General features: G+C 43.9%; 1 protein-coding gene across 9 annotated transcripts in view; it reads left to right on the top strand.

The window, feature by feature from the left end:
- AGTPBP1 (ATP/GTP binding carboxypeptidase 1) overlaps positions 1-18964 on the top strand; it is a 70388-nt gene that overhangs the window by 5156 nt on the left and 46268 nt on the right. For 4 of the 9 annotated variants that reach the window (XM_083576523.1, XM_083576526.1, XM_083576527.1 and 1 more), the window contains exon 2: positions 16816-16902. In XM_083576523.1, the coding sequence (XP_083432649.1) occupies positions 16868-16902 (35 nt within the window). In that variant the 5' untranslated portion in view covers positions 16816-16867. Of the gene's footprint in view, positions 1-3664; positions 3963-16815; positions 16903-18185; positions 18403-18964 lie in introns of those variants that run through there. The other 5 variants (XM_083576521.1, XM_083576522.1, XM_083576524.1 and 2 more) reach the window with 4 other exon arrangements.

Consider the following 18964-nt stretch of genomic DNA (forward strand, 5'->3'; position numbering starts at 1 on the left):
CTGAAATATACCAGTAAGATATGAACAGAACCACCAAGCAGGTGCTTCCAACTCCCGTTCCAGACGGAAAAGCCAGAAGCATAAGAAAGGATGCACTCAGTCTCGGAACATGCCATCCACTAAAGTTGCCAAAGTCATTTCAAAATCAGTTTGGAAGCCAGATGGAAATGAGACCAGATAATATGTATCCTCCAGACAGAAGTTGCACCAAAAGGGATTACTGAAGGCAAGGATCAAAGAACTAGCCCCAATAAGGAAGACAATTAAAACTCAGTATATGAATGTACAAATCACTTCATCTTTGCCTTACTTGAATAGCCATTACCTTACTTGCTAATGCTATGTGCCAGTAAATGACACCTGACAGTGTGATCCTGCACAAGACTACTTAAGAGTTCAAGGGGGCTTACATTCTGGCAAGCAGGTATGGAATTGTACAGGACTTCCAAGAAAGGAAACTGAATCACCTAGTGACAAGCAATTGTTAAGATGGATGAAGAAAGGACTGGACTTCAGAAAACAAAAATTGTTTTGTTAAGCTATCAACTGTGAAATCTAGAGCCACTATAGACCCCAATACTAAATACATTTATTTGGAAGAAAAGCCTATAGATGGAGTATGTGCGTTGAGGAATGGGTGGTATGATTGTGTAAATATAGAGGATAAATAAAGCCAACTGCAGGATTGTGGTTCACAAACATTTCTTCTGTTACATGCTGTACTGTGTGTTTTGATCCGCTTTCATTATTGGAATACTAGATTTGGAACGTGTACTGCCACAATTACTGCTATATAGGAGGTTCAACATTTCCAGTTGTCATCATCAAAACAAAGGCCACAATCCAATAGAGTCAAGTACACTTAAAACCATTAATTTCAACAGGCTTAAGTGCCCTTAATGCTCTCTTGGATAGTCACCAAACTTTTGCTCATTCTGTTTATGTATGCACAGAAAGAGACCAATTTAGTTTGACGTATGTGAATAGTGATTCATTTTATTAATGTCTCCTGAAACAATATAAAACAGATGACCTCTTGAATTATGACATTTATCCAAGAGTACATCTACAAGTGAAACTACACTGATACTTTTCATATTTGCCTACAATCATTTATAAAGAAATAGCATAAAGTTGTCCTTGTAATTATCCTCTTTTCCTTAAATGTTGTTATTACTTTTGCAGTAAAATTCTCAGTCATGTTACATACCCAATGAACATTTTGATATGAGTATGATTACGATGCTTTATACATTTTAATGGTGTTTGGTTTGACTAGGAATTGACCACCTTGACAGCATATGCACTCAAATAGTTGTGCCTTTCCCTTTTTTAATGTTCTGTAAGGAGATAAGTCATATATGAATATTATTCCTTTCCCATATTGCCTTGTACCTTTTGCTGTGGGCTGGTACCAGCTTGAATATACAGTAGACAATACCACGTTTAGAGGGTTTTTATTGACCTTGAAGAAATGCAAGCGCGTAGGGAGTAATTTGTAGCATTGCATATTTAGCATTATTGGACAATTGGAGCGGATCCACTCTCCAAGTGGTATACATTTTAAATTAGATTTTTCTGCAGCCCTGAGAACCTGAATACCATATTTTTTAAATATACTGTATATAATCTTGAACTAACGTTTTTGGGTACCTTACTACAAAGACAGTAGACTGTGATTCTAAATACAATTATTAGTGAGTTGGCATTTATGTATAGGATTGTACAAGTTCTAACTGAAAAATGTTCTAACCTCCCATCTCCCCTTAAAGTTATCTGTTATTAAAATGCACTTTGCAACCTGTGCACTGAGATCTAATCTCCATCTTTATGAACATTTTCATTCTCAACAGCTAAATTATTGCATTAGTAATTTTCCTTGGAGTACTGTGGTTTCTAAGGGGCTATTATATATAACTGATTCTCCAGCAGAAGTCCCTTGAAAAAGGGAAATCTTGCATATTTTCTTCTTCTAATGGACTATATTAGCTGCTAAACCAAGGATATATGCCTATCAAAGATGTTCCATTCCTTGAAATCCAACTTAAGCTGGGAAACTGAAAAACATTGTCTCAAATGCCCTAGAAATCCCAGTGATTTCTGTTATCTCCTTAAACAATTTATCTGTAAATATTCAATAAACCATTTTCATTTTTTTATAAAAAGTTTATTATCCAGATTTCGCCATTTCTGCATATTCTTTTAGTTTTTGTATCCATTCTTCCTTTGCTGGGACTTCTGTTTCTTTCTATTTTGGGGCGAGTAACATTCTTGCCGCTGTAGTAGCATACATGAATAACTTTCTATACAATTTAGGTAGTTCTGTCCCTATAATTCCCAAAAGAAAAGCTTCAGGTTTATTTTTACAAACATTATTTTAAACATCCTTTTCAATTCATTATATATCATTTCCCAGTAAACTTTAACCTTACTACAAGACCACCACATATCATAAAAAGAACCTTCTCTTTACGTTTCCCACACTTATTTGATTTAGATTTATACATTTTTGCCAATTTACTCGGTTAGATACCACTGATATATCATTTTCATATAATTTTCTCTTAGACCATAGCATGCTGTAAATTTTATATCCATATTTAGGGTGGATTTTATTTAAATCAAATCGATTTAAATCACCAGTCAGTAAGACTTGATTTAAATCTTGGGGTTTTTTTTACAGAAAGACTCATTCTTGCTGGTATAATCTTAATATTAACAACCAGATGAATAATAAATTTTCAAAGTAGTTTTTACACGTATCAAAAATTACTGATTTAGTTATACTATTAGAAATACATAGACAGATAATTATGAAATTACTGTGCGGTTTATAAGTTAACTGTTTATATTTGGACAACTTTTCTGCTGTACTTTATTGGAAGGAGAAGAATAACCATTTCCTTAATAATAATTTAAACAATTTATTTAACTAAAACACTAACATTCTAGCATATACATCCATGTTTGTTAACTGGTGTGGTTAAGCGATTTAAAAAAAAAAAACACTTTTGAGTTTGAGCACACATGAAAAACTTAAAACAAATCCTTATTTCCTGATGAATAGCCTTTGGGTTATAATGTAACTTAAATAGAAAACTATCTTTAGAAAGATTTTTCCTCCAAAAGCATTTTATTTTAAAAATCCAATTTAATTTTTTTTAAAAAAATCATTTTTTAATCATTGATTTTTATCCACCCTGTCCATATTCCACAATCATTCCCATGCTTGTCTATATTTGCCCCCAAAACTGTAGGTATTTACACCCCCACCACATGTGAACCCAAATCCTTATTTTTTATTTACATTATTCGTTCACAAATAACGCCCTCCCACCAGATGTCAAAGAGTAAAACAACTACCAGGCTTTCAGAAGACATCTCAAGGCAGCCCTGTTTCGGGAAGCTTGTAATGTTTAACAGATTTTAATTTTAATTATTTTAATACTTCAATTATTTTAATATTATTTATTCCCCGCCCAGAGTGGTTGGGAAAACCCAGCCAGATGGGCGGGGAATAAATAATAATTATTATTGTCGTTATTATTTATAACTGAAGGACAACCTGGGTCCCCACTCAGCTTTTGGCTCCCAGGGAGTGGCGGCTACAGCTGCCCGCCCCGAGGGCGACGCGGTCGCGAGCGCGCAGGAAAACTAAGGAGGCAGAGAGCGCGCGGCGGCGGCGGCCGCGCACACGCGCGCGCGCGGGCGGGGTTGGGACGGAGAGCGCGGTGACGTCTCCAGGATGCGGACAGGTTCCTTCGCCGCCGCCGCCGCCTGAGCTGTGGGCGGGGCCCGAGGTTCCCCCCGCCCCCTTCCTCCGAGCGGCGTTCGGCGGCTGCGCTGTCCGGAGCCGGCCCGCCGCGGCTCACCTGCCTCGCTCCGTGGCCCGCCCGAGAAGAGCCTCCGCCGACCTGCCCGGGCGCTGAGGAGGAGCGCCGCCCGCCCTTGCCGAAAAGGAGGTGAGGGAAAGAACGAGAGCCTGCCTGGCGGGCGGAGGTCGCGCCGACCCCTCTGAGGAGACTGAGGAGAGGGGCGCCTCGCGCGGGGATGGGGGGCGGCTGCCTCGTTCGGCCCCGCAGCTTCTTCTCGTTAAAACCTCCTTTTGACGAAAGGCTTCCCGGTCATCCAAGTTGGTCCTTCCTCCTTGCCCAAAGCTGCTGCCCCCCCCCCGGCGTAGCTGTGAAATCGGCCCCGTCGCGTTTCAATGCGGCGCTCCCGTTTAGTAAACAAACTTTGATTTATTGTTAGTGGCCTCATCAGCTGTTGTTGGTGGCTGTTGTTTTTAATGGTTTTTTTAAAAAAATATTTTAAATATTTAATGCTGTATTGTTTTTAACACTAAGCCGCCCAGAGTGGCTGGGGAAACTCAGCCAGATGGGCGGGGTATAAATAATAAATTATTATTATGCCCGGCCCCTATGCTTTTCCATTCCACGAGAAGCTCTGGAGGTGGTTTGCGCTGGCAGTAATAAGATCATAATGCATTGGCATTTAAAAAAGGGATCAGATCAGTAAGGCGCAGGTGGGTCGAGCCACTTGCAGTGTGGGCACCTGTGTAGTGGGAATTCCCATAGTACAAAATGGAACCCTCTTCTTGCCCTTACTTCTTGTATACCCCTGTTAACCAGGCATGTGTGGTTCTCCCATTCTCCCCAGCCACTTGTCCCGCTCCACCTGATGCAGGTTGTGTGTATTCTGGAGAATGAGAAGCTTGGGCCGAGGATGTGGGAAGTGTGTACAAGCTTTTCATTCCCCTAGTGTAAATAGGTAAAGGTAAAGGGACCCCTGACCATTAGGTCCAGTCGTGACCGACTCTGGGGTTGCAGTGCTCATCTCGCTTTGTTGGCCGAGGGAGCCGGCGTACAGCTTCTGGGTCATGTGGCCAGCATGACTAAGCCGCTTCTGGCGAACCAGAGCAGCGCATGGAAACGCCGTTTACCTTCCCGCCGGAGCGGTACCTATTTATCTACTTGCACTTTGCTAGGTTGGCAGGAGTCCCCTAGTGTAGCTGTCCATTATCTCTGTGTTCCTAGGCAAGGGAGGAGACAAAAGTGGCTCTAGTGAACCATAGGAGAAACCTCTGATTGCAGATTGTGCCTTCACTACGAATCAATCAAGCCCCTGATATACAGCGAGAGCAGAAGCCAGGTCTCATCATGCTATTTTCCAAAGGTCCTGAAACAGGATGGTTCATAAGGTCTTCGTGATCTAGCCCAGTAGGTTTCGCAGTTGAGAATTTCTACAAATGAGGTGTCACTGTTGGAAAAGCTTCACTTTGAATCAGTGCTTGCCGTTCTGGGCTTCAGCTGGAGAACTTAGGCACCCCCAAACTCAGCCCTCCAGATATTTTGGGACTACAACTCCCATCATCCCTAGATAACAGGACCAGTGGTCAGGGATGATGGGAGTTGTAGTCCCAAAACATCTGGAGGGCCGAGTTTGGGGATGCCTGATCTTAGTGCTCGTATGGGAGAAGGCACTTCTGAGGTATTCTGGAGACAAAATAATTTAAAGCAGAATAATAAGATTGGTTGTCGTAATCATTTTACCCGTAATGGTGTTGAGTTCAAGATTTGAGATTCTTGGTAAAATGACTAATCAAATGATATGGGGTGGAGTGACTCAAAGATCCAGGAAGCCCATGGTTTGCACAGAGATTCAGTGTGGCTGAAGGTCTGCATTTTGAGCAGTTACAAACCTGAGTGACTTTGGAAGATTGATTTGGAAGACTGATGCTGTCTTTGAGCAACTATAAGCCATATTTGTGTGACCTTCAAAACTTTCTCATAACAAGTTTGGATTTTAGCACACACATTCAAAATGAATTTATGTAGCAAAACTGCAATGTAAAATGTTTAAAGTGGAATTGATTAATGTTCTCTAAAGTATTTATAAACAATAACTCACTGCTTACTTGTATTTTATTTTGCCAGTCTTGAAATTACATTGCAAGTGCAACTAAAATTAGGTCAGATACTATTAAAATGGTTAAACTCATAAAGTTGCTGTTCACAGAAGCCACTTATATCCATTGGAGATTTCCCTGAACTGAAGGGAGAGGAACGAGATTTATAATAATTTCCCCTTTCTACTGCAGTCTGATGTAGCACAATCTATACTTTTTGCAAAGGGCCCGTCAACAACTATCTGGAACAGAGTTTGGTGTTCATGGAAGCCTCTGCTGGACCCAAGAGCCTTCTATGAATGGAAGAACATTGTTAGATACACCTCATAGTAAAGTCAAAGCAGTGCAGTCCATCTGTCAGATCACATGGGCCTCCTGTGCAGCTCATTGCTTGTGTAGGAGAGGAACAACACCAAGACAAAACTAGGTCCAAGGTACACCAAAAAATGTGGTTTCTTGGGCCCACTGTGTTTTGAATGGGGGAAACATGGGGAAATGGCCTTCCACGTTTTTTACCACAAAGTAATTTTGAGGAGCAGGAAGCAAAAAAATAAAGCTTCCTCTTACCTCCTTCATTATTTCTTACTGCGAGCGTTTGGGATTTGGAAGCAATGCAAAAGGACACCAACAAACTAGGCCGATGCCCTTTAGCATCACTTGTTGGCAACCACCCAAGACGGTTTGCATTGCTAACAAAGCTCTTAAGCTCTTGGCTAAGCCCATCCCCTTGTCCCAACAGAGGGAAAGCGTCAAGTCTGCAGTTTGCAATAGGCAGTTTTGTTCATCTGTAGTTACGGGTTTAATTTTACAAGCATTGAAATGAACTGATTATGGAATTCTGATTATTTTAGTTTCCATCAACTCGCCGTAGCCAAAATGTATTTGTTCAGCATTTTAAAAATTATTCTATCAAAATCAACTAGAGAGATGGTTACCTTTTCAAATGGACGGTGTTCTCTGAGATATTACGCCACCTTGTTTTTCTTCATTATTCTGAATTTCCCTAATAGTGTTTTTTACATGTCAGCTGCAGATCTTTCAAAAAGTTACAGGGCAACCACAACTGAGAGTCTTACTGTGCTTCATTTGGTTATCACTTAGACGTCTTGCTCACTCCACCCTAGTATATGGATGTGTCTGTCTGAGATTATGGTTCTTGATCTATGTAAAGGTCTCCAGGAAGGTATCTACTGTCTTCATAGATATCCTTGCCTCACTCGGTTTGCAGAAAGAAGCAAGCTGTCATTTTGCATCTGTGAGCACACTAGAAGTCAAAAGCTGCTTTTTTATTTCTCCATGTTGCTGTGAGACTGATGCACTGAGTGGCTGTAAGAAGATAATTCATGTTATATTTGGCCAGAGATTTAGCTGATTTATCCCTTTATATTATCATATGAGTGATGAGCCATTTGCCCTTTATTTCTTACAGCAGCTATGTAGAAATGATTTTTTGTGGCTCCATCTCATTATTCTGCTGAAATGTTTGATCCTGACTGTATGGTTAAAGCCCTTTAATTTCATGGGTTCTTCTCATGCAGTGGCTACCCAGTGAGAATTAATGCTTGATTCTCTATGTTTGCTGTTGAACAGCAGCAGCATGGAATAATGTCATAGAAAAATGACTCCCATGCTATGGATACAACATATAAAAGGTCTCCAAGAATTAGTGAATGTTGATATTTGTATATAGCAAATGTTGTAGGACCTGTTTAGGCAGAAAACAGACATTCTGGACGGAGCAAAATTGAGAAAGAAGGGGGGAACAGGAATGATGTAAGAACTGTAAGCAGTGTCACAAGACACCGTTTAACAGTATAACATCAATCCTCATGAAAGACACTGGCTATCTATTTGCTGCTAGGCCCAATTCATGGTGTTGAATTTAACACTGAAAGCCCTAATGACTTAAGACCCAAATACTTGATGGCACTCCTCCTCAAATCAGCCAGGTCACGCCCTGTGGGTCTGTCTTGTGGGCCCTTTGATTAATTATTTAATTTCTATGCTGCTTAAGATGTTAAAAATTGTAGAAGAAATTGACACAACAGAAACTTAAAATATTACAGAAGTTACATAGACATTAATTCTATCTATCTAAATCAATAGCAATTCATTTTCCTTCTGACACACCCTCTCAGCCTCCAGGTTCTCACCCAGGGTCCAAACAAACACTCATCTCACCCACAAAAGTCTCACAAGAAGAGTTTTTGGAAACGGCAGACATCACCCCAGTGCCTCACTTAAGACTTGCTTTTTCTGGTGCTTTCTCAGACTGCCCACAGCTGTGTCCCATTTAGTACAGCAAGTTTGTTGAGTTTTCTAAGGCAAAACTATGGGGGCATAGGAAGTTGGTTTATATCTAATCAAACTATTGGTTCATATAGCTAAGTATTGTCTACACTGACTGATAGTGACTGTCCAGGATTTCAGACAAGGTTACTTACCAGCCCTACTCAGAGATTCTGGGGATTGAATGTGGGAACTGCTTAATTGTTTTGTAGTATTTTTCTGTATATTAGCTATACTGCAGAATTTTGATTATATCTGTGGAGTGGGTGTTTTTGTATTTTAAAGTTTTTGTAGTAAATTCAGGTGAGTGTTGTATCTCCAGTTTTCACCTTCAGTTTTAAATTTTATTCGTCCTATGTGGAAGTGTCAATACTATACATTCAAAAAACAGTTGGTCTATTTTGGGAAAGGTCTTAATGAAGTTTATGATTTAGAAAAGTGAAATGCTCATGAAAACGAAGTCCACCACAGCCAACCACAAATGAACAACCACACCCTAGGCCAACCCCACCTCTCTCACCACCAAAGGAACACAAGTGAACAGCAGAGAACCTGCACAAGCAACGCTGACACCAAACCCTACATATATTAAGTAAAATAGAAACATCGCCACCCGACCCCACCCCCACCCAGCTTTCCCCCCCTCCACCTCTTTCCCCCTTTTCTTCCTAATGTCTCAACAAATGAAACTGATTTGTAAAAATGTTACATGGGGGAGGGGGAATGCGAGAGAGAGACATTGCGCACACTTGTAAATCAAGAAAATCTTTAAGAAAAGCAAAGTGAAATGCACTTTAAGGTATTTGATACTATGAAAAGCAGAACAGTAGTTTATATGGAGCATGAATTGGTTTTATAATACAACAGCCAAAATCAAAATATAGCTGGAAAGGGTGGCTAGCCAAAGATGTTACCAAACAGTGCCATGTAGGGATCTTGCATTTCTTAGCCAGCAACCTTTGGGGTTTTTTCCCATTTTTTTTATTGATTTCCCACATTTATCTCAAAATGACACAACAAAACACACACACAAAAAGAAAAACACACCACAATACAACCTTTGGAGCTTAAGCACTTCTTCCTCCCCCTGCATATCTGACTGCTAAGGAACTCCCTGGTTGGTTAAACCACATTTTCTGTGCTTGGTTGTCATGGCAAACATGTGGTTTCATAAACCAGGAAGTTTACTCTGAAGCCAAGTGTGAGGAAAGAGGAAACATTTGAGTTCACAGCTCATTTATGTTTCAAGAAACCATACATCTGAGTCAGGCAATGTCTGATATCAACTGACTTCCCCATCTGTGATGGGATGGTGAGCTGCTTGTGCGTAAAATCCTGATCCCTCAGAGTTTGGCTAAGTTCCCAAACCTCTGTCTGTGATGGAGCTCCTTAAGCATGGCTCCATCAATCGCTCGTTGAATCGGACAGTGGGCGTTTACGGAACTTCTTCCAGCATAAAAGCTCCTTGACGGAAACGCGTCTTCTGGACTCTCGGCGTGACAGTTTCCGCCGAGGAGTGGGTGTGCCTACGGGAGGTCCTGAAACCTCTCCACTGTTCCCGCTTGAAGTATCTCTGAGCTCTCCCTCCGACTCACTTTCCCTTGTAACTCCACTTCTCCCCCTGCTGGTCCCCTCCTCCGCTGAGTGGTCTCTCTCACCCTCCATGAGCCCTTTCACCTCCTTCGTCTCAGATGACAGTTCCCTGACATCCACCTCCCCTCTAGGGCCCCCTTCACCCCCTTCCCTCCCCTCCTCTGCGGGAGGCGAGGGAGCAAAACCCCTGAAGGAACCTCCCTCATCTTCCGAAGTTTCGAACACTTCCCTCCACCTTTTGCTGTTCCCGGTTTCCAAGTACTCCTCCTCCTCGGAGTCTGTACCCTCTTCCAACTCCGATTCCCTGAATCCCTCCAGTTCCTCCTCATCGTCGGTGGTGCCAAAGTACTCCCTCCGGAACCTCGCTACTGGTTGAGGTTTCCTGGGGAACCTTTGGTGGAACGTTTCGATCAAGACCTCGTCATGGACCTCCTCTGCCTTCACCCAGGTGTTTTCCGACTCCGGTTCCCCTTCCCACGCGACCAAATACTCCACCCGATTACCCTTCCACCTGGAGTCGATGATTTCCGCCACATAGTTGCGGCTTTCCCTTTCTTCTATGGCTGGCCCCCGTGTGGATACCCCTTCACCTTCCCCCCTGTATGGTGACAGTAATGACCTGTGGAATACTGGGTGCAGTTTCATGTGGTTCGGTAACCGGAGTCTGAAAGCCACTGGGTTGACCTGTTGGATGACCTCAAATGGTCCCAATCTTTTGGGTCTCAATTTCTTGCAACTACCCTTGAACGGCAACCCTTGGGTTGATAGCCAGACCCGACTCCCCACCCTAATTGTTTCACCTTCCCTTCTGCTCTTGTCTGCCTGCCTCTTATATTCTTCTTTGGCCCTTTCTAAGTTGTGTTGGAGTTGACGATGGATCGCTTCCATTTCTTCTACAAAAAGTTCAGCGGCCGGAACACTCCATCTCTCTCCTCCTTCCCCTGGAAACGCCCTGGGGTGGCACCCATAATTAGCCAAAAAGGGGCTCATCCCGGTGGACACATTCTCTGCATTATTGTAAGCAAATTCCGCTAGTGCCAACTTTTCGACCCAATCGTTTTCTCTGTCATTGACATAGCACCTCAGGTATTGTTGAAGGATACCGTTTGCCCTCTCCGCCTGCCCATTGGTCTCAGGGTGCCTGGCAGTCGAAAAGTTGACCTCTACGTGCAACAAGCTCATAAGCTTCCTCCAGAATCTGGACGTGAACTGTTTCCCTCTGTCGGAAACCAGCCTCAAGGGGGCGCCATGCAGCCTAAAAATATGTTCTACAAACAATTTTGCTGTCTCTTCCGCCGTGACTGCATGTGAGCAAGCTACAAAGTGACCCATCTTAGTTAACTGGTCTACTACGACTAGTATGGCGGTTTTCCCCTGGGATTTGGGCAGATCAGTCATAAAATCTATCGACACCGCCTCCCACGGTCGTTCTGGTGTGGGTAACGGTTCTAAATACCCCGCTGGTGCCCGCCTTTCTCCTTTGGCTCTCTGGCATTGGTCACACCTTCTCACATACTCCCGTACATCCTCCCTCACCTTGGGCCACCAAAACTCCCTGGTCACCAACCACATGGTCTTGTGTTGCCCAAAATGCCCCGCTGTGGGATTGTCGTGCAGCTGTTTGAGTACTCTCCCCCTCAATTCCCCTTCGGGTATATATAGCGCCCCTTTGTAATACAATGCCCCGTTTCTTTCTTCAAAACCTCCGGGGTCTTCTCCCTCTCCCCTTAAACCTCTGAGCTTATCCTGGGCGTACTCATCATTTACCGTTCCCTCTACCAGTTCTCTTTGCCCCACCCAGGCCGCACCACACACCCAGTGGTCCTCTGGGATAATATGTCTCTCTTCTGGCGCTCCCTCCCCCTCCAAATATTCAGGTTTGCGAGAGAGAGCGTCCGCTCTGATGTTTTCTGGACCTGGCACATAGCAGATTTCAAAATGGAATTTGGAGAACTCCTGGGCCCATCTCACTTGTCGTTGGTTGAGCACTCGTGCCGTTCTCCAATACTCCAAATTCTTGTGGTCCGTACATACTTGTACCTTATGCTGTGCACCAATTAGTAAGTGTCTCCATCTCCGGAACGCTTCGTGAATGGCGAGTAGTTCTCGGTCATATACCGTGTAGTTCCTCTCGGATTTGTTCAGCTTACGCGAAAAGAAGGCACACGGTCTCCATTCCGACTTATTGCTCCCTGGCTGAAGCAGCACCGCCCCCACCGCGCGGTCTGAGGCATCAGTTTCCACTCTCATGGGTTTTTGTAAATCCACATGCAGGAGCTGTTCTTCCGAAGCGAATGCCTCTTTCAATTCCTCAAAAGCGTGCTCCGCCTCCGCCGTCCAAACGAATTTCTTCTTGCTGCTCAGACAGTCCGTGATGGGAGCCGTTAAGTGGGCAAAGTTCTTGATGAATTTACGGTAAAAGTTCCCAAACCCTAAGAACCTTTGCACATCTTTTTTCGTTTTCGGTGTCTTCCATTCCAGCACCGCCTGTACCTTGCCTGGATCCATGGCTAATCCCTTGTCTGATAGGCGGTACCCCAGGAATTCCACCTCCTTGGCGTGGAACTGACACTTCTCCAATTTCACCCACAACTGGTTTGCTTGCAGCTGGCTCAGCACTTCCCTGACATCCTTTACATGCTGCTCCTCATTCTCTGAATATATCAGCACGTCATCGAGAAAGGCCACGCAATTCTTGTAGAGCAAAGGTCCCAGTACATGGTTCATGAGCGATTGAAAACAGGCGGAGCCTGCTTGTAATCCAAAGGGCATAACGAGATATTCGAAAGCCCCTAGGGGGGTGAACATCGTTGTCTTCCATTCATCCCCCTTCTTTATTCGTATCAGGTTGTACGCTCCTCTCAGGTCCAGTTTCGTGAATATCTTTCCCTTCCTCACCCTGGTCAAAATGTCATCAATCCTGGGCATGGGGAAAGTCACTGGTTCTGACACGGCATTTAGCCGCCGGTAGTCCACGATCAATCTCGGTTTATCCGTGTTTTTTTTGTCCACAAAAAACACTGGGCTGCCCCCCACCGCTCTGGACTCTCTGATGAAACCTCTCTTCAGGTTTTTGTCAATAAACTCCCTCAACTCCTGCATTTCCCTGTCTGACATGGCGTACAGCTTGCCCACGGGGAGCTGGGCCCCAGGGACCAGGTTAATTTGGCAGTCAAAGTCTCTATGCGGTGGTAGTTTATCCGCTTCCCTTTCGCTGAAGACCTTGCTCAGGTCAGCGTATTGTTTGGGCACCTTCCCTTTGTCCGCCACTTCCATCCCTGCTAGGGAGGCTTTTGCCCCTTCTGGCACCTTTCCCTCTTTGCAGTGTTCCAGGCAATGTGCTGACCCAAAGGAGACCACTCTCTGATGCCAGCCCACTAGCGGGTCATGCAACGCTAGCCAGCTCATTCCCAAAATGACTGGCGCCCCTCCCAGGGTGGCTACATTGAACGCTATCCTTTCAGTGTGCCTTGCCACCCTCATAACCATTGGGACGGTCTGTAGGCTAACTTCTCCCCCCAACAGCTCCCTCCCATCGATCGTGGTGACCTGCAGGGGGTTGCTTAAAGGGAGTGTCTGTATCTGGTGTTCAGCTGCAAACTCCTTGCTCATAAAATTACAGGAGCTGCCTGAGTCCAACAGCGCCTTGGTCTTTAGTGGGTATCCGTTTCCCAGCTCTAGCAGCACCTCTATTACTAGAGCTGGTCTTGGAGGTTCCGGAGTGGGCACTTTTACTGCTCCTTGGCCTGTCTGCAGTGCCCTGACAGCGGCAGACAGGCGTTGGCTTTTACTGGCTCCTGGACTTCCTCCTCCTTCCCCCCAACAGCTCCCGCCATCCCTTGCCATTCCTTTCTTTGTGGGCAGACTCTGGCAAAGTGACCTGGCTGCTGGCAGAGGTAACATTTCTTGGCGCTCTTTCCCTCCTTCTTCCTCCCTTCACTGGGATTTGAAACTGCGCGCGCCCGCGCTGTTCCAACTTCCATCGGCTCTCCGGGCGGGAAACTGGGTTCTGGAATCTCTGGAATGCGGAAATCCCTCCAACGCTCTCCTTTCCCCTCCCGCTTCTCCAAGGCTCTTGCCTCCTGGCGCGCTCCAATGGTCAGCGCTGATTTGGTCAGCTGGTCCATAGACTCCGCCCTGGGCGCCCGGGAAAGTTCGTCTTTCACCGCCGAAGAAAGCCCCTCTTCAAAGAGCATTTGAATGGGTTCCGCCGATAGGTCCCACCCCAATTTATGTATCAACATTGTAAACTCAGTCCAGTACTCACGAACCGATCGGCTCCCCTGTTTGCAAGCCATCAATTGTCTGCGCACCAGTCCCTGTTCAATCTCGCTGGAAAACATCAAATCCATGGCGCGAAAAAACTTCCTCGCGTCCTTCAGCATGTCACTATTCCCTGCCATCAGGGGCCGGACCCAGTCTCTCGCCCCCCCTTCGAGATGGCCAATCACAAACGCCACTCGCGATGCCTCATCGGGAAAGTCGTTAAACTGCAGTTCAAGAGCATACTGCATCTCTGTCCTAAAGGCTTGGTAGTTCCTGGGGTCCCCCCCAAACTTCTGCACCATTCCTGGCATCTTTCTTGCTAGTGTAGCGCCTTTTGCCTTTTCTGCATCCTGCGCCCTCCTTTCTTCTAGCCTCGCCGTTTGCATTGCTAGCTGGAGTTCCAAAACTCTGTACCTTTCTTCCAGAGTTGGACCTTCTCCAGCTCCTGCTGCTCCTCCGGCTCCAGCTGGGTTGCTCATGATGCCTCTCTGCACAAGCTGCTTTCAGGGACTGTCCGATTGCTGTGATGGGATGGTGAGCTGCTTGTGCGTAAAATCCTGATCCCTCAGAGTTTGGCTAAGTTCCCAAACCTCTGTCTGTGATGGAGCTCCTTAAGCATGGCTCCATCAATCGCTCGTTGAATCGGACAGTGGGCGTTTACGGAACTTCTTCCAGCATAAAAGCTCCTTGACGGAAACGCGTCTTCTGGACTCTCGGCGTGACAGTTTCCGCCGAGGAGTGGGTGTGCCTACGGGAGGTCCTGAAACCTCTCCACTGTTCCCGCTTGAAGTATCTCTGAGCTCTCCCTCCGACTCACTTTCCCTTGTAACTCCACTTCTCCCCCTGCTGGTCCCCTCCTCCGCTGAGTGGTCTCTCTCACCCTCCATGAGCCCTTTCACCTCCTTCGTCTCAGATGACAGTTCCCTGACACCATCTTTCGTATGGGGCAATGATTTACAGGGCATAGGAACACACAGACTGTTTGTTTTTGGCCAGGATATGATCGTCAGAGGGCAATGAGTTGCTTTCAGAGCGATTTGTCTGACTGTGAGGATCCAGAATCAGAGTAAATAAGGGACATTCTCTGCAGGACCTGGGAGAGTTCCTCCTGCAAAAGAACGGGGTTTTTAGCCAGTAGATGCAGAGCATGTAGATTGCACAATATCTGGTTCCCATGCATTTCTGAAACTCCCCAGGCCTTGGTTGCCTTGAGGAAGGATTGTGTTATGTCAGTACAACATAATATTTTTGTGGATTTTGTCTTTAGTTTATAAACTCCAGTTTTGCTGATTTAAGTAAGCTAAGAACTTTTTGGAGTAGAACTGAGGACTAATTGAGATGAGTAACTGATAGCTCCCTGATACACAACTGTTGAAGTAATTTTTCTCCAGTAAAAAGGGGGGCTTATCCATTAAAAAGGTTAGCTGGAACACATGGATGGCACCTTCTTAGTTCCAATTTGTTATGAAAATCTTGATTTTCCAGTACTGGTAAATGCAAGCAAATGACAACTTGGTGTCTGTTATGAAATCATTTAAAGAATAATGACAGTTTAGAGACCCCCATTATAAGTAAATCTTTGGTGAATAGAAATTACAGGGGTGATTATGAAGCAAAGCATATTATTCCAGCAATGTAAATTATTTTGATTTTACTTAGTAATATAGTTGAGAACATAGGGACGCGGGTGGCGCTGTGGGTAAAACCTCAGCGCCTAGGGCTTGCCGATCGCATGGTCGGCGGTTCGAATCCCCGCGGTGGGGTGAGCTCCCGTCTTTCGGTCCCAGCTCCTGCCCACCTAGCAGTTCGAAAGCACCCCTAAGTGCAAGTAGATAAATAGGTACCGCTTTATAGCGGGAAGGTAAATGGCGTTTCCGTGTGCTGCACTGGTGCTGGCTCGCCAGAGCAGCTTCGTCACGCTGGCCACGTGACCTGGAAGTGTCTCCGGACAGTGCTGGCCCCTGGCCTCTTAAGTGAGATGGGCACACAACCCTAGAGTCAGACACGACTGGCCTGTACGGGCAGGGGTACCTTTACCTTTATAGTTGAGAACATACTAGCATCTATTAACAAAAAAAAGTTGCTCACAAAGATGGAAAATTCAGTATTCTGCTAAACATTTTCGTTTTAAAGCAGTATGCATTCAGTAATAAACTGGATTTGTTTAGCTGAAAACAATGACTAGAATTTGGAAAAGCTTTTGGTACTAACAGCTTCTTATATATAATTGCTGATACCTTGTTTTGATTGGGTAATGTTAATATCAAGTGGCTTCTATGAGGGCTGGTCAGAAAATATTACATGTGGCATTTCCTGAATGGAAAGTACTAATTTTCTTCGGGATTTTGTACGGAGCTGCAGTTTTTTTAATTTACCATTTTGGGCCAGAAATGAGTGAAAAACGTCAGCATGGCAAAACGTCCCTATTGCCAAGAGGTACAATGGTCTCCTATTACTCTCCCCAGCAATATTTTCCACTGATTGCTTATCCATGTCTTTTTCCACAGTCTCTGCCATCTTTGTCACTGCTACACCCTCTTTAGCAGACACCTTTGCTTTTTGCTTAACCAATGGCTACAGCTGCATTTTTCCCCTGACATTTTTGTTCCCAGGCCCTTATAAGGCTGTATTTGCTGGCTATCTTGGTTTCTGCAGATGGTGTTATTTCTGCTGTGTTTTCTCAAACATTATCCTGTTTCTCACACTAGAATTTGAGTATACTTACACACTCTTCTTTTTTCATTTTTGCCGATCATTAGAGATGTTGCTGTGGAAGAACTAAGCTTTCCAGATTGATATGAAGAACTTTACATGATGAATAAAATAAAAATGGCATCAGAAAAAAGGTAAGGGGATTGGCGGGAGATGCGGAGGTTGTTTAATCTTCCTTGCAGGATTTTTTTCCCCAACAGCTGGGTTTGTATTCCTTGAAGATAGCTTGTAAATGAACCCAAAGCCATCAGGCTTATTCAGATTATTAAGAAAAAAAAATTTCGTTGGTGGCCTGTAATTATAAATTTTATTTCGTTTTTATTGTGTACATATAATTGTCGCTTTGATATTTTAATGAACTATACATGTACTTATATGCTATCCATGTAATTTTACAATAACCCATTGTTTTTTGTTTGAGCAAAACAAACCATGATCCCTGGTTTGGAGTAGATACTAAGATAGAGATTACGATGCAATCCATCAATGGCTACAGACTCAAAGGGATCGCAGTGGGAACTACCCCAACATTTGCGATAAACCATTAACTAGTGTTCACCATGATATGTGAACTAGGAGATTGGATCCAAGGGTTGCATGAGCAGACGTCTGCTCTTTTCATGTCTTTCCTTTCCCTTCTGCTTTACATACTACACTTCTGGTTAGAAATTAGTGATGGCATCCTGTAAACTGACACTTACTATGATCTTGCATGTGTGCTTATCACTGTTGAGCTTATCACTGGTTTGTGTAGGTAGTGAACATATGCTTAGAAGTTGCAGTTAGTCGTGATTTCACTTGTATATAATAAACGCAATGGAAATTGATGCACCTCTGCTGGCACAATAGACTTCTGTGTGTGCAATGGAACTTCCTCTTCAGTCTGCTCAAGCTCCCTGCACACCCTCAAAATCAGCTCCAGATGGTTCAGATGTGCAGTGGGATGAGAGGAAATGAAAGCTACTAGCCAGCTGTTAGAAAGGAGAGTGCTCTGGTACTCAGGTCCTGCTTGTGTCTGATTGGCCGCTATGAAAACAGGGTGCTGGACCAAATGTTGGCCTGATCAAGCCATATGTAAGAATGTAACCGGGGCTTACATTATGCCAGTGGGACTGAGCACATGGAGCATTGGATACATGTGCTTAAAATAATCTGAACTGCTCTGCATATAAGTTATATAATACGTCATCCATTGAAGTGCCAGTTGTTTTGGAATTGGTACTTTGTGGGGCCATTCTTCACCCCATATATTTTTTAAGGAAACTTGTTTGCAAATAAATCTAAACATTTCTTATGCTTATTCCAGAATCATTTTATTGAATCCAATAAAACTCTCTGAGAGTGTGTAAACGTAGAGGAATTGTAGCCTTATGACACAACATGGTTTCCATGGTAACTTCCTACGATGCAATTGTGTCTGGGTTGGACTCTAGAATAAGGTCACTATGTAAGAAATGGTTAAGCTGTAGGTTGCACTTAGTTTGTAGCTTGGTCAAAGGCATTATTAGAGGAAATAATGCAAACATGAGGCGCAGCACTCGGATCCATATCAGAGTCAGGATGTTTAGACCACTTGGGAAGTGGGTAGGATCTGACAACTCCTCTCATCCTTGGCCTGTAGGAACTAATCCCCGGTGAGTGGAAAAGCCTGTGGAATGATGATAATGCTAAGGGAAACATTCTTACTATTTATTTAATGTTTATTTATACTTACTATTTACTTAACATCTATTTTTGCTTCCAGCTGCTCAGTTTATTTTCATATCAGCCTTGAGAGTAGTTGGGATCTCCATAACAATTTATTTTAAGACTAGTCCTAACAGGGTATCTGTTTCCAGTTACTTAAGTTTTGCTGGTGCTCTAAGTATCCTAAAAGTAATTCTCTAGAAAATTCCTATTTCTTATACTATTAGCTGTTGGTCCTAAAACAAACTTCCATACATCACACAGAAGAGATTAATCTTTCTGAAAGATGTAATAAGAGAGAATGTTACTCCCTCTAAACTTTTAAAATATTTTGTCTTTAAATGTACAAAGCTGCACCCCGTTTTCAGAATAGGTTGCCTGTTTAAAACACCTCAACTCCACTCTCAGATTAATAATAATAATAATAATAATAATAATAATAATAATAATAATTTATATATAGTTTGGAGGGGGGTTTTCCAAAACACATCTACTTTTATATGGATGTCA

The sequence above is a fragment of the Podarcis filfolensis genome (assembly GCF_964270895.1).
Source record: "Podarcis filfolensis genome assembly, chromosome: 11".
Taxonomy (NCBI): Eukaryota; Metazoa; Chordata; class Lepidosauria; order Squamata; family Lacertidae; genus Podarcis; species Podarcis filfolensis.